This window comes from Pelophylax lessonae (genome assembly GCF_965119305.1).
Source record: "Pelophylax lessonae genome assembly, contig: HAP1_SCAFFOLD_172, whole genome shotgun sequence".
NCBI classification, from domain to species: Eukaryota; Metazoa; Chordata; class Amphibia; order Anura; family Ranidae; genus Pelophylax; species Pelophylax lessonae.
The window spans coordinates 396,314-422,510 of NW_028120126.1; the positions used below are offsets into that span (position 1 = coordinate 396,314).

The window sequence follows — 26,197 nt, forward strand, 5'->3', positions numbered from 1 at the left end:
GGACTTTCAGCAATTCCAGAGACTGGGGATTTAATAGACTTTTCTGCTGGGAACATCCCATTGAGCCTACAGCAGAAGACATAGCGCTGCTGACCTCTGCCTGCAACAATTGGTGACCCAGGAAGATGTGTGCAAGGCAACTTACTTCCCTGCAGAACAGCTGGCATCAGGGCCTAAAATCACTGAGCTCTGCCCAACACCAACAGCAGCTTCAGCCTCCCTGAGAGAAGAGACAGCCGGCCTTTCTCCTACACCACTGACAGGGACCTGGGATTTCCTACCAGCACCATCTGTGGAGTTAGAAGTAACTTCTACAGCAGAAGCGCTGACAACTGGACAGAGGGTCCAAGACCTCTGCCCACACCTGTGGCAGTTCCGGAGGCCCGGGGTGAGAAGGGAGAGGAGGTTGTTGTCCTCCCTCCCCAACAGTCAGTCATAGCGGAGGAAACTGTCTTCCCTCCCCAGTCAGGATCTGTGCATCTGGGAGACGGTACCAGAGAAAGGTTGTCCCAACCGTCAGATGAGGGTAAGGAAGATGACTCCCCTTCCCAGCAGCAGTCGGTGCCCCAGAATGATGACACCAACCCAGCAGAAGAGCTGGCAGCAGAGCAGAGTGCGGCTGGCCTCTGCCCTCAACGTAGAAAAGATGGAGTTCCTGTGGTAGTGGATGGGACTGCGGTCTTCACCTCTATATCCCAGGGATGCTGGGCAGTCAGCCCAGATCTGCAACAGCATGAGGGTGTGAGCCCAGCCACCCTGTCTTCTCTCCAGCTGGTGAAAGGACTCCCGGGAGAAGGGCCAGTCCACGCTTCTCCCCCGCAGCGGGTATGTTCTATGAGAGAGGCAGAGGTTGACTGGTTGAGTAATGCTCCGTTCAGGACAATTTGTTTGGGGTACTGTGTGGGTACAGACATTGGGGGGCTGGAACTACAGACTACCTTCAAAGTCAACCAATTTGGGGTCCCCTCCTATGTTAGTCTCCTTCCAAAAGGGAAGAGAGATGCAACGGGAGTCACTTTGTTTGGGGGGCCCATGGAACACAGCTTACCTTAGAGAGGTTGGGAAATCCCTCTCTCAGCCCCCTAGGCTCCTCTTATGTCTAAATTACCCTGTGTCTATTAGGGACACAGGGTGACCATGAAGCCCAGTCTGGCCTGCCCAAACCAGACTTCCACAGACTGATCGGCTATGAGAGCTCCATGCACCCTGCCAGGAAAAACTTACAAGCTATGTGGAACTTTGTCAAGGAAGCTGCCATGATGGATTGACTCTTTGGGACTTGTTACCCGACTAACTCAGGCACTGATTGGAGGTCTGGTACCTGGATTAGTCTACCTTTGGGGGGGAAGATATGTGATGGTACTCACCATCACTGGGAATGAAAGACAGTGAGACCCATACAGACAATGCCCTAAGGCCTTGCATAACCAGTTAGAATTGGTGGAAGAGTTTATTCACCTGGACATGGAGGAGGCAGAGGACAGAGGAGGGGGGGGGCTTTGTCAGGAATCCCCAATGTCTCTGTCCCTGTTGTCTCAGTGCAATCAGTGTCTGATGGTCCATCCAGTGTTGTGTCATCCCCTTGTGTCGTGCCCCCTGAGTCGGTGGATGTTGTGTCTGATCCTCCTGTGTCAGTTTCCCCAGAGGTAGTAGGGGCTGTGGAGGGAGCTGGACCAGTGTGCAAGGTTGCACCGACCCCCCCTCCTCGGTGTCTGAGGACTGGAGGGCGTGAGGCGCTGGGGAATGGAGTGAATGATGGTGGGGGTGCTGGGGTGAAGGGTGGGGGCACAGTTGTGATGAGTGGAGTGGATGATGTTGTGGGTGATGGTGGAATGGAAGGGGAGGGGGCTTTGCAGTCAGAGTTGTCTCATGAAGATATGGTGTGGTTGGAGGCAAAAAGAAAGTCTGGGAAGAGGAAGAAGAAGGATGTGCCTGTACCTGGGAGGGTGGAGGTGTCCAATAAGTTTGAGGCGTTTTCTGAGGTGGAGGATGAGGGCTCTTCGGGTTATGAGTCTGTGATTTCAATGGAAGAGGGCTAACAGAGAACATTAAAGCGTGTAGAGTCCCTGAGTAGGGAGGGGGGTAAGCCGGCTAAGAAATGTGTACCCCAATTATTCTGATGGCGGTTCCCACTTTGAAAGTGAGACCATTAATGTCTCCAGTATTAAATCAGTAAGTGCTCGTAACGTGGCCTTATTTCTGCTCCGCAGGTTTGATGCTGATATTTTCTCTTTGGAGGAGACCCGGTTGTATAGTTTGGCCGATATTCATCTGGCAAAGAGGGAGTGGCGGCGTGGGCCCTCCTTCTGGTCTCTTGCGGCCGAGCCTTACACTGGAGTTGTGGTACTTTTTTCCGGCATGGTAACCTGTCGGCAGATTATTGAGGTAGAAATGGGGAGATGAATGGTCTTAGACGTCTCCATGGGGGGGGGCCGGACCTGCGCCTGATTAACATCTATGGGCCCCAGACAAAGTGGGACAGGAAATGCCTCTTCATGAAGATCAAGCCTTTTCTTTTTACAGCCCAGCAAGTTGTCTTCGGTGGTGATTTCAACACCGTCACTAGGACTAAGGACAGGAAAGGAGTCACTAGGACTAAGGACAGGAAAGGTACCGGAGCCAGGCTGGACTGTGATGGCTTTTTTTAAAATAAAATAGCTAGAGAGGCGCAGGTCTGGTTGATGCACACATTCACTGCTGCCCAGACGACACGGGATTCACTTTTCAGCGAGGTACTAGTCAGAGTAGGATAGACAGGGGAATTCTGCCTTCTCGGCACCAGTGTGTCAGGCGGTGGAGTGTTCCGATCACTGTATTCTGTCTGTGACTCTAAATAGCCCCGATATATCACCTAGGGGGAGGGGTACCTGGAAGCTGAATTCGGCACTCCTGGATGTTATGAAGGTGAGTCAATCCTATGAGGATTTTTTTCAGGCACAGGTATTGATCAGATTCTACCAGCATTTGCAGAGGAAGTGTCATGGACTTGCAATAGTGTTCGGCAAGCTTAACTGTCCCTTCATGTCTGTATTAGAGGTCAGACTTCACTTCTGGTTCCTTTTTATCGCCTCTCCTTCCTGTTCCTGCCCCGCCCAGGTCATCACAGGAAGTCTATATTAACCAGTGCACTGCAGGTCTGCTTTGCTGTTCAACAGTGTTTGTTTCCTGTTTGCCGTGTGCTTGAGCTACTTTTCTGTGTACTGACTTTGGCTTGTCTCTGACTACTCCTGGTTGCCTGTTACCCTGACCTTTGGCCTGTCCCTTGGTTACCCTTGTCTGCCTGTTACCCCAACCTCGGCTTACCCTTCACCATTCCGTGTGTCCTGAGTGGCTGCTTCCCTTCTCTCCCTACGGAGCATGACCTGGGGGACCCCAGGGGCCGTGACCTGGGCCCAGCTGCAGCCAAGTCCATCCTCACCACTAGAGGCTCTGGTGAACACCTGCTGGGTCTTAGACTCCGCGCCCTGGGGAATCTTGGGCTCACGTTCCGGTCCATCCGCAGCAGTCTGCTATCGGGTTCACTACCTTGCGCTTCGCCCCTGCCTCCAACAGGATGTAGTTGTCACCTGGCCACAGGTGACCTGACAGGAAGCTTGATAGGCTTGTCTCAAATAATGGAGATCTGGAGAGAATCTCTGAAGTTAAACTCTTGCTCAGGGAGTGTCAATATGACAGGCATGCCTCTTTGGCTCTGGAAAGGGATTATGGGAAATATCACTCGCCTGACCCTTACCAGAATTGAAAACAAGGTAGAGCAGTTAAGTCAGTTGTAGGCCTGGTTGACAGTATGGGTTCCTTGACCAAGTCCAAGTCAGGGATCCTGGAAATCGCCAGGTCATATTATGCTGACCTCCTGGGCAGGAGGGACCTTGATCGGGCAGGCATGTCAGGTTTTCTGGATTCTATTCCAGGACTGGGAAATGGCATTTTTCTGGTGAGTTTGGCAGAGGACATCACTGCAGATGAGGTGGTTAGGGCTATTGATAAGCTTGCCATTAAGAAGTCGCCTGGGCCAGATGGATTGACAGCCAAGTTTTACAAGCATTTTAAGGTTACTCTGGCCCCGTATTTGGGGGAGGTTTTTAATGGCTGTCTGAGAGAGGGTTCCCTCTCTCCCTCCATGCGACAATCTGCAGTTATTCTTCTGTCAAAGGGTAAAGATTCTTCAAGAATCGAGAACTGGCGGCCCATTAGCCTTCTCATGTTGATAGGAAGATACTGGCAAAAATCTTTTTCTGGCGTTTATCGTTTACAGTGGCGAGTGACGGCGGAGGAAATTCAGTCTATTCCTAGAAAGGCCCTGGAGAGAAGGGTTGTTGAATCTGCCTTTAGTAAACCTTGAGGGATTGCCCAGGCCCTGTTATGAGGGAGGGTCTGCGTTTGATTAATCTGGAGAGAATCCCTTTGAAGTTTCGGGATTTGGCCTGGCTCTCGTTCCATGGCAGACTCTATGTGAAGGGCAACTTGAAGCATCGCTCTGCGGAGAACCGTGGTTGTCCAAGAGTGGAGGTGTGGCAGTGTGGAGGAGACTATGAACCATTTCTTGCTTCAGTGTCCCTTCAATATAGAAGTCTATAAGCTGGTGGGTGGGGTTCTGGGTATCCCTTTCCGTTCCTGCTTGAGTTATGCGGAGTGGTCGTACGGGTCCTTTGAGACGTATCAGGATTTTGATTTTAAGACACTTTTTCTAGTTAGCTTAGTAGTCCGTTACTTCACATGGAATGCACGGTGTCAGGATTCCACTCAGAAAAATGTCCTTCCTGTTGAGGTGGTGGTGCACAACATTCTGGGTGAGGTTGGGAAGATTCAGGGTCTTGAGAAGGACAGATGGCAGCCGGGCGCCTGGGCAAAGGCGTGGAGGAATGTCAGGTCCCCGTAGCTGCTGTCTGTCAGTCTCTTGGTGTGCGGCTTTTCTTTCTGTCCTTTCACGTCCCCTGGATTTTTATAAGATTTGGTGTTTGGAAAAAGGTGGCATGCATGGGATAAATGTGTAACCATCTCTTAGCCTGAGGGGGTGTTTAGGTGGTGGTTAGGGGGGTGTTTAGGTGGAGGTTAGGGGGGTGTTTAGGTGGAGGTTAGGGAGGTGTTTAGGTGGAGGTTGGGGGGTGTTAAGGTGGAGGTTAGGGAGGTGTTTAGGTGGAGGTTGGGGGGTGTTTAGGTGGAGGTTGAGGGGTGTTTAGGTGGAGGTTGAGGGGTGTTTAGGTGGAGGTTAGGGAGGTGTTTAGGTGGAGGTTAGGGGGGGTGTTTAGGTGGAGGTTAGGGGGGGTGTTTAGGTGGAGGTTAGGGAGGGGTGTTTAGGTGGAGGTTAGGGAGGTGTTTAGGTGGAGGTTGAGGGGTGTTTGGGTGGAGGTTAGGGGGGTGTTTAGGGGGAGGTTGGGGGGGGGGGTGTTTAGGGGGAGGTTAGGGGGTGTTTAGGGGGAGGTTGGGGGGTGTGTTTAGGGGGAGGTTGGGGGGGTGTTTAGGTGGAGGTTAGGGAGGTGTTTAGGTGGAAGTTAGGGGGTGTTTAGGGGGAGGTTGGGGGGGGGTGTTTAGGTGGAGGTTAGGGGGGGGTGTTAAGGTGGAGGTTAGGGAGATGTTTAGGTGGAGGTTAGGGGGGTGTTTAGGTGGAGGTTAGGGGGGGGGTGTTTAGGTGGAGGTTAGGGGGGGTGTTTAGGTGGAGGTTAGGGGGGTGTTTAGGTGGAGGTTAGGGGGGGGGTGTTTAGGTGGAGGTTGGGGGGGGTGTTTAGGTGGAGGTTGGGGGGGGGTGTTTAGGTGGAGGTTAGGGGGGTGTTTAGGTGGAGGTTAGGGGGGGGTGTTTAGGTGGAGGTTAGGGGGGGTGTTTAGGTGGAGGTTGGGGGGGGTGTTTAGGTGGAGGTTGGGGGGGGTGTTTAGGTGGAGGTTAGGGGGGGTGTTTAGGTGGAGGTTAGGGGGGTGTGTTTAGGGGGAGGTTGGGGGGGGGGGTGTTTAGGTGGAGGTTAGGGGGGTGTGTTTAGGGGGAGGTTGGGGGGGGGTGTTTAGGTGGAGGTTAGGGGGGTGTTTAGGTGGAGGTTAGGGGGGGTGTTTAGGGGGAGGTTGGGGGTGTGTTTAGGTGGAGGTTAGGGGGGTGTGTTTAGGTGGAGGTTAGGGCTTTGTTGAGATAATAATATATAAATGTGTCTCGGTTGATATATTTCGTTTTTTTTGTTTTTTTTTTCTGGCAAAAAAACAATTTTCCTTTTTTATGCTATTTTTGTTTAAAAATATATTTTTATTTATTTTGTAAATATGTTTTTATTATGTTAGATTTTAAATAAACAAAAATTTACACTCTAATGTCCCCTCCCCCACACTCATAGGAACACTGGTCAGTCAGTCAGTCAGTCAGTAGTTTGGTTGGAAGAAATGAGACCGCCTGGAATAAGATGAACACTCTGGGTGGGGGTTGGAGGAGCTTCGAGGCTTCAAGGAAAAGTCAATGATAACGTCAATGAGGATGTTCTTATTCAAAGTTTCAGGTGTGGGCGGAGTTCAGATCTGCAGGATTTCTCATTATTTCTTTGTGACGGCTCTGTGCGGAGGAACATCGAACGTTCTGCAGATCAGTGATCAGGTAATGATAGTAAGGAGGTGAAAATGTTGGAAGTAATCAGACTCCCAGCTTCATTAGTAATACAATATTCCAATATAATCCAGAGCGGACAGAGACTTCCAACCATGGAGGATACCGTCCCTCACTACTGAGATCACTACTGAGTATACGAATATTCATGCCCCCCCCATGCCAACGCCGGCTCTCGGGTAGTTGCCTCTCTTGACATAGAAAAGGCATTTGACGCGGTGGAATGGCCATTCTTATGGGAAACGCTACGCAGGATGGGCTTTCCATTGATTTTCATTGACTGGCCCAAGTTTATTTATTCCAGCCCCGTTTCCTCTGTCAGGCTGGGGGGAGGCTTGTCGGCCCCCTTTGCCTTTATACAAGGGAACACGGCATGGCTGCCCTCTCTCTCCAGCACTGTTTGCCATAGGGATTGAGCCGGTGGCGGAAGCCCTGCGCACCTCTCAACACATTAGAGGTCTAAAAATTGGTTGGCTGGAGGAGAGGGGAGCCCTGTATGCCGGTGACATGTTGCTATTTCCTAATGATGCCGGCTCTTCGTTGCGGGGGGCCCTTCGGGTACTTCATTCCTTTTCCAAGTATACTGGTCTCCGAGTGAATTGGTCCAAATTGTTGTTCCCTATTGATCAAGAGGCTAAACTTACAGCATTTTCTGATAATCCTCTACAAAGGGTGGATACTTTTAAGTATCTTGGGGTGATAATTTCTCGTCAGGTCTCGGACTTTACCTGACCCCGGCTCTACAGACAGTGAGGCAGACATTGAAGGCATGGGAGAATCTTCCCTTATCCCTTTTGGGCCGCATCAATTTAATCAAGATGAAAAATGTTCCCCAAATTCACTTATTTATTTCGGCACTCCCCACTGTGGATACTCAAATCCTTTTTTGTAAAACTGAACCAAATATTTTCCTCCTTTCTTTGGGGTCCCTCGTCACCACGTTATAAATTGAGCACCTTGAAGCGTCCATGCACTCGAGGCGGATTGGCCTTTCCTGATTGCCATAAATACTTTCTGGCTACTCAGGTGGTGACAGTGGCATGGTGATTTATTTAATCCTTCCACTCTTCTAGAAGCCACCATGGTTCAATCCCTGGAGGCACTTCCATTTCTTGTCTTCAGAGGCCCCATATGACTTAACCCCTTCCATGCAAACAACTCTCCGGGCCTGGAGGGCTGGGCTGGCCTATGAAAATTATCCTAAATCAGCGGTATCCCCGAATGCCCCTCTATGGCTTAATCCTACTCTTCTTCATTTTTATACAATCCCGGAACCTTATGCAGGGACTAAATGCGATCTCAAATAGTGTCACAACAATCATTAGTCCCTTTTTCCTATCTTCATTCCACTTATAACATTCCAATGTATTATTTATTTCGATATTTACAAGTCTCCCATGCCTTCAAAGCTCAGTTTTCACACTCTCCAGGTCACGTTGTGCAATCTACCCTGGAGGGGGCGCTCCGCTTGGAGTGCGGGGCTAAGCCCTCCTCCCGTCTCTATTGCCATCTGATCTCTGTGTCCCCGCCCCCTCTAGAAGGACTTCCATCTCGCTGGCAACAGGACATTCCGGAACTTGATGACGAGGATTGGGATGCTATCTGGGATTTCCCCTTTAAGATCTTGGTCTCCTTGCGGGACCCCCTCGCATAGGGCGTATTTTACCCCTTATAGACTCCATAAAATAAATCCTTCCCATTCTTCTGACTGTTGGAGATGTGGGGCCCCCCCAGGAGATTTCTTCCATGTTTTTTGGTCTTGTCCCAACAATAGTCTGTTTCTGGAGAGAGGTTTTAGATTTAATTCATTTAGTCACCTCTCTCTCCATTAGACCTACAATGGAGGGCTGTATATTGGGCATGGTTGAACCCTTGTCACCGACTGGAATGGAGCGCACTTTGATTGGCCGCCTTCTTTTCTATGCCAGAAAATCTATTACGATGGAGTGGAAACGACCTTCTCCGTCCTCCCTTTCTTTCTGGAAACAGCTTGTAAATAAAAATTTACCACTTTATAAAGACACTCACAGGGGACGTCCGAAGAAATAGGATAAAGTATGGAATCGGTGGCTCGCGGAACCGTCCACAGCTTCCCATACGTCCTCAGATGCTTGAGCTCATGGGTGGGTTTTTTTTCCTCACTCATCTGTACTTGACCAAGTAATGTATGTATTGTATAACTGTAGGTCAGGGGTACTCAAACTTTATAAACAGGGGGCCAGTTCACGGTCCCTCAGACACTGTTGGGGGCCGGACTATAGTTTGAAAAAAATATGAATGAATTCCATTCCATATTTTTTATTGTTTTATTTATATAGTGGCGGCTGGTGCTCAATTTTTGGGGGGGGGGGGGCCCAAACTAAAAAATGTAATAGGCATTGCTTTGCGGCAAAAAACGCTGTAAAAAATTGCGTGACTTTGAAGTCACAAAAGTGTGAAAGGGGCCTTCAGTAATCAAGGTATAGTGTGCCCCCCTTCAATGCAGAGTGACCACAGCGTGCCCCCATCAATGCAGACTGACCACAGCGTGCCCCCTTTCAATGCAGACTGACCACAGCGTGCCCCCTTTCAATGCAGAGTGACCACAGCGTGCCCCCTTCAATGCAGAGTGACCACAGCGTGCCCCCTTCAATGCAGATTGACCACAGCGTGCCCCCTTCAATGCAGATTGACCACAGCGTGCCCCCTTCAATGCAGAGTGACCACAGCGTGCCCCCCTTCAATGCAGAGTGACCACAGCGTGCCCCCTTTCAATGCAGAGTGACCACAGCGTGCCCCCTTTCAATGCAGAATGACCACAGCGTTTTGTTTGTTTAAGTATCACTACTTAGATCACTACTTAGATCACTACTGAGATCACTACTGACAGAACTACTGAACTGACTACTGAGATCACTACTTAGATCACTACTGACAGAACTACTTAGATCACTACTGAGATCACTACTGACAGAACTACTTAGATCACTACTGAGATCACTACTGACAGAACTACTGAGATCACTACTGACAGCACTACTGAGATCACTACTGACAGCACTACTAATATCACTGCTGACAGCAATACTGAGATCACTACTGAGATCACTACTGAGATCACTACTGACATCACTACTGACATCACTACTGACATCACTACTGACAACACTACTGACAACACTACTGACAACACTACTGACAACACTACTGACAACACTACTGAGATCACTACTGAGATCACTACTGAGATCACTACTGACATCACTACTGACATCACTACTGACATCACTACTGAGATCACTACTGAGATCACTACTGAGATCATTACTGACATCACTACTGACATCACTACTGACAGCACTACTGACAGCACTACTGACAGCACTACTGACAGCACTACTGACAGCACTACTGAGATCACTACTGATAGAAAGCAAGCATCCCAGGCATAGAAGATCCAGAGGTGTCATCTGATGAAATACGGAGATTCATATTTTCCACGTAATTAAAAAATTGGAATTTGCAAATATGATAGATTTTGGATGAGAGAAGATTGCTGGGAAAAGCGAAATCCCACAGGAATGTTCTTCTAAACTGGGGAAAAGTCTGAGGGGTCATTTTATGGGATACAGTTCATTATACAGACAGGTGGAGGGGTATGGGGGTCTCCTGTGGTCAGGTGGAGGGTTATAGGGAGTCTCCTGTGGTCAGGTGGAGGGTTATGGGGGTCTCCTGTGATCTGGTGGAAGGTTATGGGGGGTCTCCTGTGGTCAGGTGGAGGGTTATGGGGGTCTCCTGTGATCTGGTGGAAGGTTATGGGGGGTCTCCTGTGGTCAGGTGGAGGGTTATGGGGGTCTCCTGTGATCTGGTGAAAGGGTATGGGGGTCTCCTGTGATGAGGTGGAGGGATATGGGGGTCTCATGTGATGAGGTGGAGGGATATGGGGGTCTCCTGTGATCAGGTGGAGGGATATGGGGGTCTCCTGTGATCAGGTGGAGGGGTATGGGGGTCTCCTGTGGCCAGGTGGAAGGGTATGGGGGTCTCCTATGATGAGGTGGAGGGATATGGGGGTCTCCTGTGATCAAGTGGAAGGGTATGGGAGTCTCCTGTGATGAGATGGAAGGGTATGGGGGTCTTCTGTGATGAGGATGAAGGGTATGGGGGTCTCCTGTGATGGGGATGAAGGGTATGGGGGTCTCCTGTGATGGGGATGAAGGGTATGGGGGTCTCCAGGGGGTCTGCACTTACCTGGAAGGATGGATAGCCAGCAGCTGAGGACAGTCAGCAGTCTCATGGTGATGTGGTTCATGTCAGGGAGTTCAGATGTTGGGGTGATGGGTTGGTTTCATGTCCTGGGGGTGCACACACGGGGTCCTCAGCATATGGGGGTCCTCAGTAGAAGGGGGTCCCAGTATGAGGGTCCTGGCAGGCTGAATGAGTGATATAAGAAGGCAGCATCTCTGCAGAGCTGTGCTGTCATTCCATCCTCTCCTCTGCCTGCTCTGTCTTCTCATCTCCTCTTCTCCTTCCTCCTCCCCCCCCCCTCCATACAAATCCCTCCAATCCTCCTCCACCATCACCTGACACCTGCTGGCTCCTCCGTAATCCCATCCTCCACTTTACTTCCCACCGTCCCTTCCTGACACCGGAGGACTCTGACACCGCTTCCCCAAAATCCCCCATTACACCGGAGGATTCCCACACTGCTTCACCGGAATTCCCCATTACACCGGAGGACTCCCACACCGCTTCCCCGGAATTCCCCATTACACCGGAGGACTCCGACACCGCTTCCCCGAAATTCCCCATTACACCGGAGGATTCCCACACTGCTTCACCGGAATTCCCCATTACACCGGAGGACTCCCACACCGCTTCCCCGGAATTCCCCATTACACCGGAGGACTCCGACACCGCTTCCCCGAAATTCCCCATTACACCGGAGGAGTCCCACGCCGCTTTCCCATTACACCGGAAGATTCCCACACCGCTTCCCCGGGATTCCCCATTATACCGGAGGATTCCCACGCTGCTTCACCGGAATTCCCTATTACACCGGAGGATTCCCACACCACTTCACCAGAATTCCCCATAACACTGAAGGATTCCCACACCGTTTCACCGGAATTCCCCATTACACCGGAGGATTCCCACACCGCTTCACCGGAATTCCCCATTACACCGGAGGACTCCGACACCGCTTCACCGGAATTCCCCATTACACCAGAGGACTCCGACACCGCTTCACCGGAATTCCCCATTACACCAGAGGACTCCGACACCGCTTCACCGGAATTCCCCATTACACCAGAGGACTCCCACACCACTTCCCCGGAATTCCCCATTACACCGGAGGACTCTGACACCGCTTCCCCATTACACCGGAAGATTCCCACACCACTTCCCCAGAATTCTCCATTACACCGGAGGATTCCCACACCGCTTCCCGGGAATTCCCCATTACACCGGAAGATTCCCACACCGCTTCCCTGGAAATCCCCATTACACCAGAGGACTCCCACACCCCTTCCCCGGAATTCCCCATTATACCGGAGGATTCCGACACCGCTTCCCCGGAGTTCCCCATTACACCGGAAGATTCCCACACCGCTTCCCTGGAATTCCCCATTACACCAGAGGACTCCCACACCACTTCCCCGGAATTCCCCATTACACCGGAAGATTCCCACACCACTTCCCCGGAATTCTCCATTACACCGGAGGATTCCCACACCGCTTCCCGGGAATTCCCCATTACATCGGAAGATTCCCACACCACTTCCCCGGAATTCTCCATTACACCAGAGGATTCCCACACCGCTTCCCTGGAATTCCCCATTACACCGGAAGATTCCCACACCGCTTCCCGGAATTCTCCATTACACCGGAGGATTCCCACACCGCTTCCCGGGAATTCCCCATTACACCGGAAGATTCCCACACCACTTCCCCGGAATTCTCTATTACACCGGAGGATTCCCACGCCGCTTTCCCGGAATTCCCCATTACACCGGAGGAGTCCCACGCCGCTTTCCCATTACACCGGAAGATTCCCACACCGCTTCCCCGGGATTCCCCATTATACCGGAGGATTCCCACGCTGCTTCACCGGAATTCCCCATTACACCGGAGGACTCCCACACCACTTCCCCGGAATTCCCCATTACACCGGAGGACTCCCACACCACTTTCCCGGAATTCCCCATTACACCGGAAGATTCCCACACCACTTCCCCGGAATTCTCCATTACACCGGAGGATTCCCACACTGCTTCCCCGGAATTCCCCATTACACCAGAGGACTCCCACACCACTTCCCCGGAATTCCCCATTACACCGGAGGACTCCCACACCACTTCCCCGGAATTCCCCATTACACCGGAGGACTCTGACACCGCTTCCCCATTACACCGGAAGATTCCCACACCCCTCTGTTTCCCGCACTATTCTCTGACCCCCTCACCCCTCAGTCTCATGCACTATTCTCAGACCCCTCACCCTTCTGTCTCCCGCACTATTCTCAGACCCCTCAACCTTCTGTCTCCCGCACTATTCTCAGAACCCCCCTCCCTCTTTGCTTTGTTTTGCACTGAATATCGAGCAGAAGGAGCCGTCTATAGATCTGGTTGCCTCCATAGACGATAATCACTACAAGTTATACATAATGAAGATATTATTTACAGGAAACTCATTTTCACATTCAATAAATATTCATTTGAAAGGTGGAGAATTCCTTTTCAGGAGTGAAGACAAAGTGTTGTGGCTCCACCTGGTGTTCACCTCGGGACATCTCACCCCATAAACACCCGCTATAAAGGAAGAACCCCGCTGACATCTCACCCCATAAACACCCGCTATAGAGGAAGAACACCGCTGACATCTCACCCCATAAACACCCTCTATAGTTGAAGAACCCCACTGACATCTCACCCCATAAACACTCGCTATAGTGGAAGAACCCCACTGACATCTCACCCCATAAACACCCTCTAGAGTTGAAGAACCCCACTGACATCTCACCCCATAAACACTCGCTATAGTGGAAGAACACCGCTGACATCTCACCCCATAAACACCCTCTATAGTGGAAGAACCCCACTGACATCTCACCCCATGAACTCCCGCTATAGAGGAAGAACCCCGCTGACATCTCACCCCATAAACACCCGCTATAGAGGAAGAATCCCGCTGACATCTCACCCCATAAACACCCGCTATAGAGGAAGAACCCTGTGCTGACATCTCACCCCATAAACACCCGCTATAGAGGAAGAACTCCACTGACATCTCACCCCATAAACACACGCTATAGAGGAAGAACCCCGCTGACATCTCACCCCATAAACACCCACTATAGAGGAAGAACTCCACTGACATCTCACCCCATAAACACCTACTATAGAGGAAGAACCCTGCTGACATCTCACCCCATAAACACCTGCTATAGAGGAAGAACTCCGCTGACATCTCACCCCATAAACACCCGCTATAGAGGAAGAACCCCGCTGACATCTCACCCCATGAACTCCCGCTATAGAGGAAGAACCCCGCTGACATCTCACCCCATGAACTCCCGCTATAGAGGAAGAACCCCGCTGACATCTCACACCATAAACACCCGCTATAGAGGAAGAACCCCGCTGACATCTCACCCCATAAACACCCGCTATAGAGGAAGAACCTCGCTGACATCTCAACCCATAAACACTCGCTATAGAGGAAGAACCCCGCTGACATCTCACCCCATAAACACCCGCTATAGAGGAAGAACCTCGCTGACATCTCACCCCATAAACACCCGCTATAGAGGAAGAACCCCGCTGACATCTCACCCCATAAACACCCGCTATAGAGGAAGAACCCCGCTGACCTCTCACCCCATAAACACCCGCTATAGAGGAAGAACCCCGCTGACCTCTCACCCCATAAACACCCGCTATAGAGGAAGAACTCCGCTGACATCTCACCCCATAAACATCCTCTATAGTGGAAGAACCCCACTGACATCTCACCCCATGAACTCCCGCTATAGAGGAAGAACCCCGCTGACATCTCACCCCATAAACACCCGCTATAGAGGAAGAACCCCGCTGACATCGAACCCCATAAACACTCGCTATAGAGGAAGAACCCCGCTGACATCTCACCCCATGAACTCCCGCTATAGAGGGAGAACCCTGTGCTGACATCTCACCCCATAAACACCCGCTATAGAGGAAGAACTCCGCTGACATCTCACCCCATAAACACCCGCTATAGAGGAAGAACTCCACTGACATCTCACCCCATAAACACCCACTATAGAGGAAGAACCCTGCTGACATCTCACCCCATAAACACCCGCTATAGAGGAAGAACTCCACTGACATCTCACCCCATAAACACCCTCTATAGTGGAAGAACCCCACTGACATCTCACCCCATAAACATCCTCTATAGTGGAAGAACCCCACTGACATCTCACCCCATAAACATCCGCTATAGTGGAAGAACCCCGCTGACATCTCATCCCACAAACACCCGCTATAGAGGAAGAACCCCACTGACCTCTCACCCAATAAACACTCGCTATAGAGGAAGAACCCCGCTAACATCTCACCCCATAAACAACCGCTATAGCGGAAGAACCCCGCTGACATCTCACCCCATAAACACCCGCTATAGAGGAAGAACCCCGCTGACATCTCACCCCATAAACACCCGCTATAGAGGAAGAACCCCGCTGACATCTCACCCCATAAACAACCGCTATAGAGTAAGAACCCCGCTGAGAATATGCTAGCCAGTCACAATCAACTCCACTGAGAGTGGTCATGTCTTTACTTAGACCCGCCATCCTCCCTTCCTTCTATTCCCCCACAAAATCAGCCCACATGTCCCCCAAATTCTCCGCGTTGGGAACTGATCTCCGTCCTGCAAGAAGGGCAATATTCTTCATACAACACTGCGGTATAGGTTAGAGCCATTTACAAAATAATAAATGAAGATATTTTTGAACCTACGAGTCTGCCTGCCGCAGTAGAAGATGGTACTTGTGGTTCATTCTTACACAAAAATCAGCTGTGTGAGAAATGAGGGTGGGAGCGGAGGGAAGAACCCCCACCTGCTGTCACAGGTATGGGGGAGAGGGGGGAGGAGCTGGAATATGTTACAAATTCTACCCTAAATACGGGGGGGGGGACCTATGTGTCCCGCGCTCCAAGATATGGAATTTATAGGTAAGTCAAACTTTCTCTCATCTTAATTGTACAGCACATGCCAGATATTCATAAAGTCTGGGGCAACCGCCCCCTCCCCTCCTCCACGTAACTCTACCCCACTCAGCAAGTACTCTGTTTTGTAGCAAGCAGTGGAGAGGATACCAAGGAAGGGAAGGGAGTGTGACCTGGACAGTACAAGGTATAAAAATAATAATGAATAAAAGCAAACAAAAACAGAAAAAAACATTTAAATAGTTAATAAAACAAAAAAATAAAAATCAGCAGAAAAATAACAATTTAATTGAGAATGAGTAAATGAAGACTGATTTGAGTAAACTAAGCGTTAATATGGGATTAAAAGAGGAACATTCAATTTTTTTTTTTTTTTACTGGTTAGGTTGTTTCAACTGACATCATCTGCAGATTGAAGTTCATCCATTTGATCTTTAGATGAATAAACAGAGATACAAAATGTAACAATGTTTCTTTGTATCTTTCTGTATTGGCAGCTGAATGATGTTGTTGATAAAATTGCGAGACTGATTTTTTTTTTATTTTTCTACAGCTCCTGCTGCCAGGACCTTCTTTATGTACTCGGTAATGTCGCTATGGGATGGTGGGAACCCTTCATAATGGGCACAGCGGGTGTACAGATCCGGGAACTCAGCACAGGAATGGTGGGAACCCCTCATAATGGGCACAGCGGGGGTACAGACCCGGGAACTCAGCACAGGGATGGAGGGAACCCCTCATAATGGGCACAGCGGGGGTACAGACCCAGGAACTCAGCACAGGGATGGAGGGAACCCCTCATAATGGGCACAGCGGGTGTACAGACCCGGGAACTCAGCACAGGGATGGAGGGAACCCCCTCATAATGAGCACAGCGGGTGTACAGATCAGGGAACTCAGCACAGGAATGGTGGGAACCCCTCATAATGGGCACAGCGGGGGTACAGACCCGTGAACTCAGCACAGGGATGGAGGGAACCCCCTCATAATGAGCACAGCGGGTGTACAGATCAGGGAACTCAGCACAGGAATGGTGGGAACCCCTCATAATGGGCACAGCGGGGGTACAGACCCGTGAACTCAGCACAGGGATGGTGAGAACCCCTCATAATGGGCACAGCGGGTGTACAGACCCGGGAACTCAGTACAGGGATGATGGGAACCCCTCATAATGGGCACAGCGGGTGTACAGACCCGGGAACTCAGCACAGGGATGGTGGGAACCCCTCATAATGGGCACAGCGGGTGTACATACCTGAGAACACAGTGATGGTGGGAAACTGCCATTCCACTCCTTGACAGCGAGGTGTGAGGTTGCTGGTTCCTTAGCTCGTATGCTTCCAGAATCCAGAGGCTAGAGTTGCTTCTCTGCCCCAGGAGGGATGCAGGATCCTGGGGAGGACCCCGGCAGGGGCCCCCTGAATAGACCTGAGACTAGGCCTTAATCTGTGGAAGACATTGGGCCTGGCCCAAGGAGAGATGAGTCCCTGTCTGCCTTTAGACGGAGGATTGCGGACAAGCGAATGCGGATTGAGAAAGAGGAGGAGAAATTGGCAGCTTTGAAAGCAGAATTTTAAAAAGTAAAAGTTGTATTGTGCCAAACTGTACAGCAAGAAGAGACCGGCTCTGAGGCCTGAATTGAAGGACTTGGAACAAGCTTTGAGGAAGAAGAAAGAACTGGTTCCATTTTTCTGCGGATTCCTCAGATGAGGAGATGGATACCGTTCCTCACCCTGTGAAAGAGAGACCGGTGGAGAAAGGAAGATTTACCTTAAAGTCTGCAACAACCAGGAGGGAGTTTGATCCCACCATCAGCCATGACACTGCAGAGGTAACACAGCAAGCAGGTACAGTGTGTGTGCAAGGCGGTGATATGAACTTTAATGACAATGGGCTTGCTGAGGGTTGTAGTACTATGGGCTGTCAGCCCACACCCATAGACAATGTGCAGCATGCAGTGCAACCTGATGCACCTGCTAAAAAAAACCTTAAATACAATTGGTGGGAAAACTAAGAAATAACTGTGAGCTTCTTTTTGAAGAGTCTGCAAAGAGGTGCACCACGGCTGTTACTGAGCATGGTGGAAGAGATGTTGGTAGCAGTAGTGCTACAACTGTTGGGAGTCTGCAGTAGACAAGACTGCGATTTAACCCAGCAAAGCAGGTGAGTGCTCAGAGCAGGGGGATTGTGTCAAAACACAATGCTGGTGGTGTGTCTGGGAGGAAAACCTATGCTGGTGCTGCTGCAGGATCTGGGAGGGGGGGTGCAAGCAGGGAAGGAGCATGGAAATGTTTTATCTTCCTCACAGGACTGCCACCCCAGACAGAGGCCCCACACAGAAGTACTTACCTGTACCAGATGGTGTGGGGAGCCTCTATGAACGGAAAGCCGCTGTCCTCATCTGACAGGGAGTGCCGTTAGCCAAGGACATGACACTGCAGCACCGCAGATGTGTCCAGTGAGGTAGCCACCTCACAGGCTGCATCCCTGCTGCGAGCAGGGATGGGTCGTTCATAATGCCAGGACGAACCATGGCTGAACGCTCGATGGCGGGCTGGAGGTCCCTCTGATCCTCTGCCCTGGAGAACCAGGGCGGTCAGTCCGAATCCCAGCACCGCATGAATCCATCTTCATCCAAAGATTCGACTAAAAACTAAAGCTAACAAAAGAAACAGCTAATATAACAAGAAAAAACTGACATCTTTAAAAGAAAATCAAATAAAGATTAGAAAGGCTGAGACTGAAGCCCCAGCACAGGGAAAGCCTGACTACTCCTGACGCTAGGCAGATTAAAACGGAGTTGGGAGGGATCACTGCAGGGGGGTATTGACCAGTGGGACAGCCCCATGGGTGTGTATATGCAAATGCTTTGGTTCTTTTGACTAAGTCTTATGCCTAGCTCAGGGGCGGACTGACCATTCGGGGATTAGAGCACTGCCCGAGGGCCCAGGGTCAGTAGGGGGCCCCATGAGAGGCTACACACTACAGAAAGAAGCCAGGAACTTCCATGCAGGCTATGCTGTGGTAGATATTTAAATGCCCCCTCTATGTGGCTGAGCTGCAATTTGTAGGTGGGACTTTGTGTGGCTTGAGTGTGGACACAGGGGGCCCCATGATCTCTGATTGCCCGGGGGCCCCATGAGTTGTCAGTCCACCCCTGGCCTAGCTACTCCTGCGGAGCAGAAGTCAATACCCAATAGTGATGACTTAGAGGAGGCGGCGACTGTCAGAGGACGTAAGAGAAAATACATTTTTGGTTGTAACATGACAAAATGTGGGAAATGTCAGGGGGTGTGAATACTTTCACATGGGACTGTGTGTGTGTATGTATGTATGTATGTATGTATATATATATATATATATATATATATATATAAATAAATAAAATCAGACCTTCACACATGGCGGCAGTGGGGGGAGGGGTGCTCTGTCCGGTAGAAGATTGGGCGGGGTCGGTTCTCTGTGAGGCAAATGTCAGAATCAGGAATCCCCACCCCCAATATGTAGAGAAGGGGCCACATGTCTGCCAGGCCCCAAAGACCTCCCACATCTACACCTGTGCGGGACATCCAAAGATGGCAGAGAGGGGGCGGGCTTACCACATCGCAAGGAGGGGAGGGGCACTTACAGGAAGTCAACAAACTGAACACCAGATAATTATATATTTATTTTACTGTCCACATTCACTCCATGTGAGAACTCTGACTCCTCCCACCGCAAGGGGCAATTCTGGAAAGGGGGATCTGACTCCTCCCACAACAGGTGCCATTCAGGATGGTGGGGGTGATCTGACCCCCCTACCCCCCCCCCCCCTCCACAGTAGAGGGCTATTTAGGAAAGGGGGGGTGACCTCTGACTCCAACAGCAGGGGGACATTTGGGAAAGGGGGAAGGGAATCTGACTCCTCCCACAACAGGGTAACATTTGGGAAAGGGAGAGGGGGTGATTTCTGACTCCTCCCACAGTGGATGGTCACTTGGGAAAGGGATATGAAATCTCTGGCTCCTCCCACAGACCGTTCCTCTGGGAATGTTCTACAATCATGGCGGGATTCAGTCTTCGGATTTAACTTTTCCCAGAATCCCACAGCAAGTTCTCTCATTGGTTCCCGTCGTCACACACTTCTATACACAGAGAGCGTTCAGCGGGGGGTGGTGGCTGTACCACCCAACAGTCCACAGGAAGCCCATCCCCCGCTCTGCCCCTCCTAGGTGAAATAATGCGGCTTCTTCACATTGATGCCGTATTCTGCCAGCGCCGGGCTCAGGTCCTCCATGGTCAGCGTGTACTTCTTATCCTGCAGGGGGAGATAGAGAGGGAGGAGAGTATAATAAGAGGAGGGAAATCATGCCCCACCCCCTAGGAGGAGGGATTGTCTGTTATACCATGAAGGCCCCTCCTCCTCACCTAACTACAACCCCCATCATTCATACATATGTATGAGATATAACAACAGACCCCCCCCCCCCCTCAGTGTCCGCCCCGCCCCCTGTCAGGTGTGGGTGTCGCTCACCTTGCTCTTGTTGCGGGAGCTCCCGGACGCCGTCCCCTTCATCTTGCAGTGCTGCAGAGCATCGTTTGCGATGTCAGAGATGAACTTCTGAGCAGCCAATGAAATCAGTCGAATGCTGGAAAGAGAACAGTGCAATGTATGAGAGACCGCACCGCCGACTGGAGGTCCCCATCCCCCGACCCGGCGCAGAAATTTACCAAACCACCGCCGACTGGAGGTCCCCATCCCCCGACCCGGCGCAGAAATTTACCAAACCACCGCTGACTGGAGGTCCCCATCCCCCGACCCGGCACAGAAATTACCAAACCACCACCGACTGGAGGTCCCCATCCCCGACCCGGCAGGGAGGGGGGAGTTGGGAGGGAAGGTAAAGGGGATTTGTTAGGATGATGGTAAATCTGCTTTACAGGAGTTCTTCAATAGCGAATCACTGAGCAGGAGAAGGTGCAGTGCACTGATCGGGTCAGAAGCTCAGAAATGACAAATCTAAAGGATCAGCATGACAGCCAGGGGAGGAGCATTTTCAGAAGGAAGGATGACATCACTTCTATCCGGATACTCACATGCGAGGGTCGGAGGCCTCAAATCCGGCCCGGTTCAGATAATACCCCGTCACTGCGTCCGGAATCTGTGCAGAGAGAGGATGAAGACAACGGAACAATCAGGAATACAATAGAACAGTAAATGGCGGCAGAGACGCACACACAGGACCGGGCGGCAGAGACACACACACACACACACACACACACACACACACACACAGAGGGCCGGGCGGCAGAGACACACACACACACACACACACAGAGGGCCGGGCGGCAGAGACACACACACACACACAGAGGGCCGGGCGGCAGAGACACACACACACACACACGGAAGGCCGGGCGGCAGAGACACACACACACACACAGAGGGCCGGGCGGCAGAGACACACACACACACACACAGAGGACCGGGCGGCAGAGACACACACACACACACACACACAGAGGACCGGGCGGCAGAGACACACACACACACACACACACACGAGGGCCGGGCGGCAGAGACACACACACGAGGGCCGGGCGTCAAAGAGACACACACATACACACACGAGGGCCGGGCGGCAGAGACACACACACACACAAGGAGGGCCGGGCGGCAAAGAGAGACACACACACACACACACACACACACACACACACACACACACACACACACACACACACACACACAGAGGGCCAGGCGGCAGAGAGAGAAACACACACACAGAGGGCCGGGCGGCAGAGACACACACACACGCGGAGGGCCGGGCGGCAGAGACACACACACACGGAGGGCCGGGCAGCAGAGAGAGACACACACACACACGGAGGACCGGGCGTCAAAGAGACACACACACACACACACACACACACACAGAGGGCCGGGCGGCAGAGACACACACACACGGCCGGGCGGCAGAGACACACACACACACGGAGGGCCGGGCGGCAGAGACACACACACACACAGAGGGCCGGGCGGCAGAGAGACAGACACACACACACACACACACACACACAGAGGGCCGGGTGGCAGAGACACACACACGCGGAGGGCCGGGCGGCAGAGACACACACACACAGAGGGCCGGGCGGCAGAGACACACACACGGAGGACCGGGCGTCAAAGAGACACACACACACACACACACACACACACACAGAGGGCCGGGCGGCAGAGACACACACACACACACACACACGGCCGGGCGGCAGAGACACACACACACACGGAGGGCCGGGCGGCAGAGACACACACACAGGACCGGGCGGCAGAGACACACACACACACACACGAGGGCCGGGCGTCAAAGAGACACACATACACACACACACACATACACACAGGGCCGGGCGGCAGAGACACACACACACACAAGGAGGGCCGGGCGGCAAAGAGACACACACACACACACAGGACCGGGCGGCAGAGACACACACACACACACACACACACACACACAGAGAGGGCCAGGCGGCAGAGAGACAAACACACACAGAGGGCCGGGCGGCAGAGACACACACACACGCGGAGGGCCGGGCGGCAGAGACACACACACACACAGAGGGCCGGGCGGCAGAGACACACACACACAGAGGGCCGGGCGGCAGAGAGAGACACACACACACGGAGGACCGGGCGTCAAAGAGACACACACACACACAGAGGGCCGGGCGGCAGAGACACACACACACACACACACACACACACACGGAGGGCCGGGCGGCAGAGACACACACACACACACACACAGGACCGGGCGGCAGAGACACACACACACACGAGGGCCGGGCGTCAAAGAGACACACACACACGGAGGGCCAGGAGGCAGAGACACACACACACACACAGAGAGGGCCAGGCGGCAGAGAGACAAACACACAGAGGGCCGGGCGGCAGAGACACACACACACGCGGAGGGCCGGGCGGCAGAGACACACACACACACACACACACAGAGGGCCGGGCGGCAGAGAGACACACACACACACAGAGGGCCGGGCGGCAGAGAGACACACACACACACACAGAGGGCCGGGCGGCAGAGACACACACACACACACACGAGGGCCGGGCGGCAGAGACACACACACACGCGGAGGGCCGGGCGGCAGAGACACACACACACGCGGAGGGCCGGGCGGCAGAGAGAGACACACACACACGGAGGACCGGGCGTCAAAGAGACACACACACACAGAGGGCCGGGCGGCAGAGACACACACACACACACACACACACGGAGGGCCGGGCGGCAGAGACACACACACACACACACACACAGGACCGGGCGGCAGAGACACACACACACGAGGGCCGGGCGTCAAAGAGACACACATACACACACACACACACAGAGGGCCGGGCGGCAGAGACACACACACACACACACGGAGGGCCAGGAGGCAGAGACACACACACACACACACACACAGAGGGCCAGGCGGCAGAGAGACAAACACACACACACCAGGGTTCATACACATTTTCACCAATGAAATTCCATGACTTCACGTAAATATTCATGACCTAATGTTTCATGAAATGTCTATGTATACGTGTTAAATAAGAAGAAAATCTATGTCACACCCAGCATATTTTTACTAATATAAATGACACTTACGTTCGCTGCATGCAAAGCTGGCCGCTATCTTGCTGTCTGGGAACATAGTCTGGAAAAGCTGACCTGTGTCTTCACAAGACTTGTATGAATAGTGTGAATTAACCACCTTTAGAGCCCACAGTACCTCTGCTGTTAGAGTTTCGTTTCTGGATACAGCGTGACTCAAAATGGTCCCTTGTTTTACAGTGGATGAGGTGGAAGCACCGCTGCCGCAGCTGGGAGCCGCTGTCACTTCAGGCGCACGGGTGAAAAAGCCAGCGATCGGATTGGAAGCTGTCGAGCACGCAGCTGCAGACTGGTGCTTTGCACCTTTAGCGTGGCTAGACAGCGCTGCCTCTCATATGTTCAAAATGTCAAATGTTTTACGACACACGCTGTACATTTAGCACGTCCCGGGTCCTGATCTTTCTCCAGCCACCTCTCATACTGTTCATCATGAAGCCATACATTTTTAAAAGCTGCATTTCCCTGGCATTGCTGTAACTGTGAACGGACTGGTATGGATGGCACAAAATGCAGCACTTAATCTTTTAGGCCCAAGTGACAGTCATGAGGTGCAGGCAGACTGGTATGGATGGCACAGATCTGATGGTGCACAAATGCGGCACTTACTTTTGGGAGAAAGAACAGTGGTGCTCCTGCTTGCCCAAATAAAGCTGTTCAGGTGGCAGTGAGTCATGAAGGTGCAGCTGGACAAAATGCGGCGCTTACTATTCTTAGGCCGAACCTAACAGTCCCATGAGGCAGAAAAGAGTTCTCACAGAAACAAAGGCGACTCAGGATTGGATGCTTAATTATTTATTTACATTTATTTTTAACATTCCCGTAGGACTGGTACAGTAGGTGCTCGCAGTTTGCCCTACGGTCGGTCACTGGCCAGCAGCAGCCGAGGAAATGATCGTGCACCAATGACAGGCAGTGGGGAGGGCCGGGCTTTGCCTGTATGTGACTGGCCAGCAGCAGCAAACCAATCACAGGCAGCGGAAGCATCACTGGAGAGCGGGCCGGCCGCATGAACGTGATGACGCGGGGGTGCGGTAACTGAAATGGTTACCACCCCCTTCCACGTCATCACGTTCATGCGGCCCGCCCTCCAGTGACGCTTCCGCTGCCTGTGATTGGTTTGCTGCTGCTGGCCAGTCACATACAGGCAAACCGCGGCTCGGCCCTCCCCGCTGCCAGCGATTGGTGCATGATCATTTCCTCGGCTGCTGCGGACCCGGAAATGTGCACAAGCATAAAATAAAATTATACATTAATTTGCAATAAAAAAAGTTTTAAGCATCCGCTCCCCCCGCCGCTCCCCCCCCCCCCCGCTCCTCCCCAGATTTCCATGACTTTTCCAAAACATTTGTAAAATCGTACTTTTCCATGACCTTTCCAGGCCTGGAAAGTGTCATCTCAGAATTCCATAACTTTTCCAGGTTTTTAATGACCGTACAAACCCTGACACACACACACACACACACGAAAGGCCAGGCGGCAGAGACACACACACACACACGGAGGGCCGGGCGGCAGAGACGGAGGAGGGTGACGGAAGGTACAATCTGTGCCAATGAAGGGACTATGAGGAGGAGACAACACAGATTTACAGAGAAATGAGCAACACCTGACCGCCTTCCACCAATCAGATCACTGCATATATGACCGGTCATACAGGAGGCCGTCCCCTCATAGGGGTCAGTAGAATGGGGGGGGGGTCATACAAGGAGTACAGGAGGCAAGGGATGGAGGAAGAACACGCCCACCTCAGGGCGGAGCTTTCCCTGAGGCAGTGACACCAGAGACACTCCCACTCAATAATATATACTAATATACTTACAGTGGGCGTGTACACTTCTAGCAGGGGGTGTGTACATTCCCAGCAGGGGGCGGTATGCTTACAGTGGGAGTGTACATTCCCAGCAGGGGGCGGTATACTTACAGTGGGCGTGTACATTCCCAGCAGGGGGCGGTATACTTACAGTGGGAGTGTACATTCCCAGCAGGGGGCGGTATACTTACAGTGGGCGTGTACATTCCCAGCAGGGGGCGGTATACTTACAGTGGGCGTGTACATTCCCAGCAGGGGGCGGTATACTTACAGTGGGCGTGTAATCTTCCAGCTGCATCAGGAAGTCCACCAGAGGAGTGCTGGAGATGATTGGCTTTATGTCCCCATTGGTCACCCCCGGAGGTAGGTACACACCATTGGAGAGGGAGGAGGAGCTCTCAGAAGGGGCGGCGGCTGTGACAGCAGAAACTGGAACTGAGGAGAAAAATAATTCCATGAATTAGCAACTTTATATAGGACCGAGGAAGGGGGGAGGGGTTAATTGGCAATCACATGTCATGTGATCTCTTCTCAGCCCCAAGAATACACAAAGTGCCGATATCACCCCTCCCCCCTCCCAACTATTTACAGTGCTGGAGAAAAAGTAAGAGAGGGGACAGAGAGGGCACGGGACAGAGAGAGGGGGAGACGGGACAGGGACGGGACGACAGAGAGGGGGGAACGGGACAGAGGGGGGGGACGGGACGACAGAGAGAGAGGGGGGGGGGGGGGGGGGGACGACAGAGAGAGAGGGGGGGGGGGGGGGAACGGGACGACAGAGAGAGAGGGGGGGGGGAACGGGACGACAGAGAGGGGGGGGGGGACGGGACAGAGAGGGGGGGGCGGACGGAACGACAGAGAGGGGGGAACGGGACAGAGGGGGGACGGGACGGGACGACAGAGAGGGGGGAACGGGACGACAGAGAGAGGGGGGGGGGACGGGACGACA

General features: G+C 52.3%; 2 protein-coding genes across 2 annotated transcripts in view; both read right to left on the reverse strand.

Annotated features, from left to right (window-relative positions):
* The window catches only part of LOC309543533 (neuronal acetylcholine receptor subunit alpha-10-like), a 66,558-nt gene extending 55,482 nt beyond the window's left edge, over positions 1 to 11,076 (reverse strand). The window contains exon 1 of the mRNA XM_082276005.1: positions 10,805 to 11,076. Within this exon, the coding sequence (XP_082132131.1) occupies positions 10,805 to 10,865 (61 nt within the window). The 5' untranslated portion in view covers positions 10,866 to 11,076. The remainder of the gene's footprint in view (positions 1 to 10,804) is intronic.
* An 8,810-nt stretch (positions 11,077 to 19,886) lies between these two features.
* TAF10 (TATA-box binding protein associated factor 10) lies at positions 19,887 to 25,705 on the reverse strand (the record flags this gene model as incomplete). The annotated part of the gene is made up of 4 exons (XM_082276004.1): positions 19,887 to 20,065; positions 20,282 to 20,396; positions 20,845 to 20,909; positions 25,520 to 25,705. The coding sequence occupies 4 exons, from the start codon at positions 25,703 to 25,705 to the stop codon at positions 19,976 to 19,978; spliced, it is 456 nt and encodes a 151-aa protein (XP_082132130.1). The 3' UTR covers positions 19,887 to 19,975.
* Between the last annotated feature and the right edge of the window lie 492 nt (positions 25,706 to 26,197).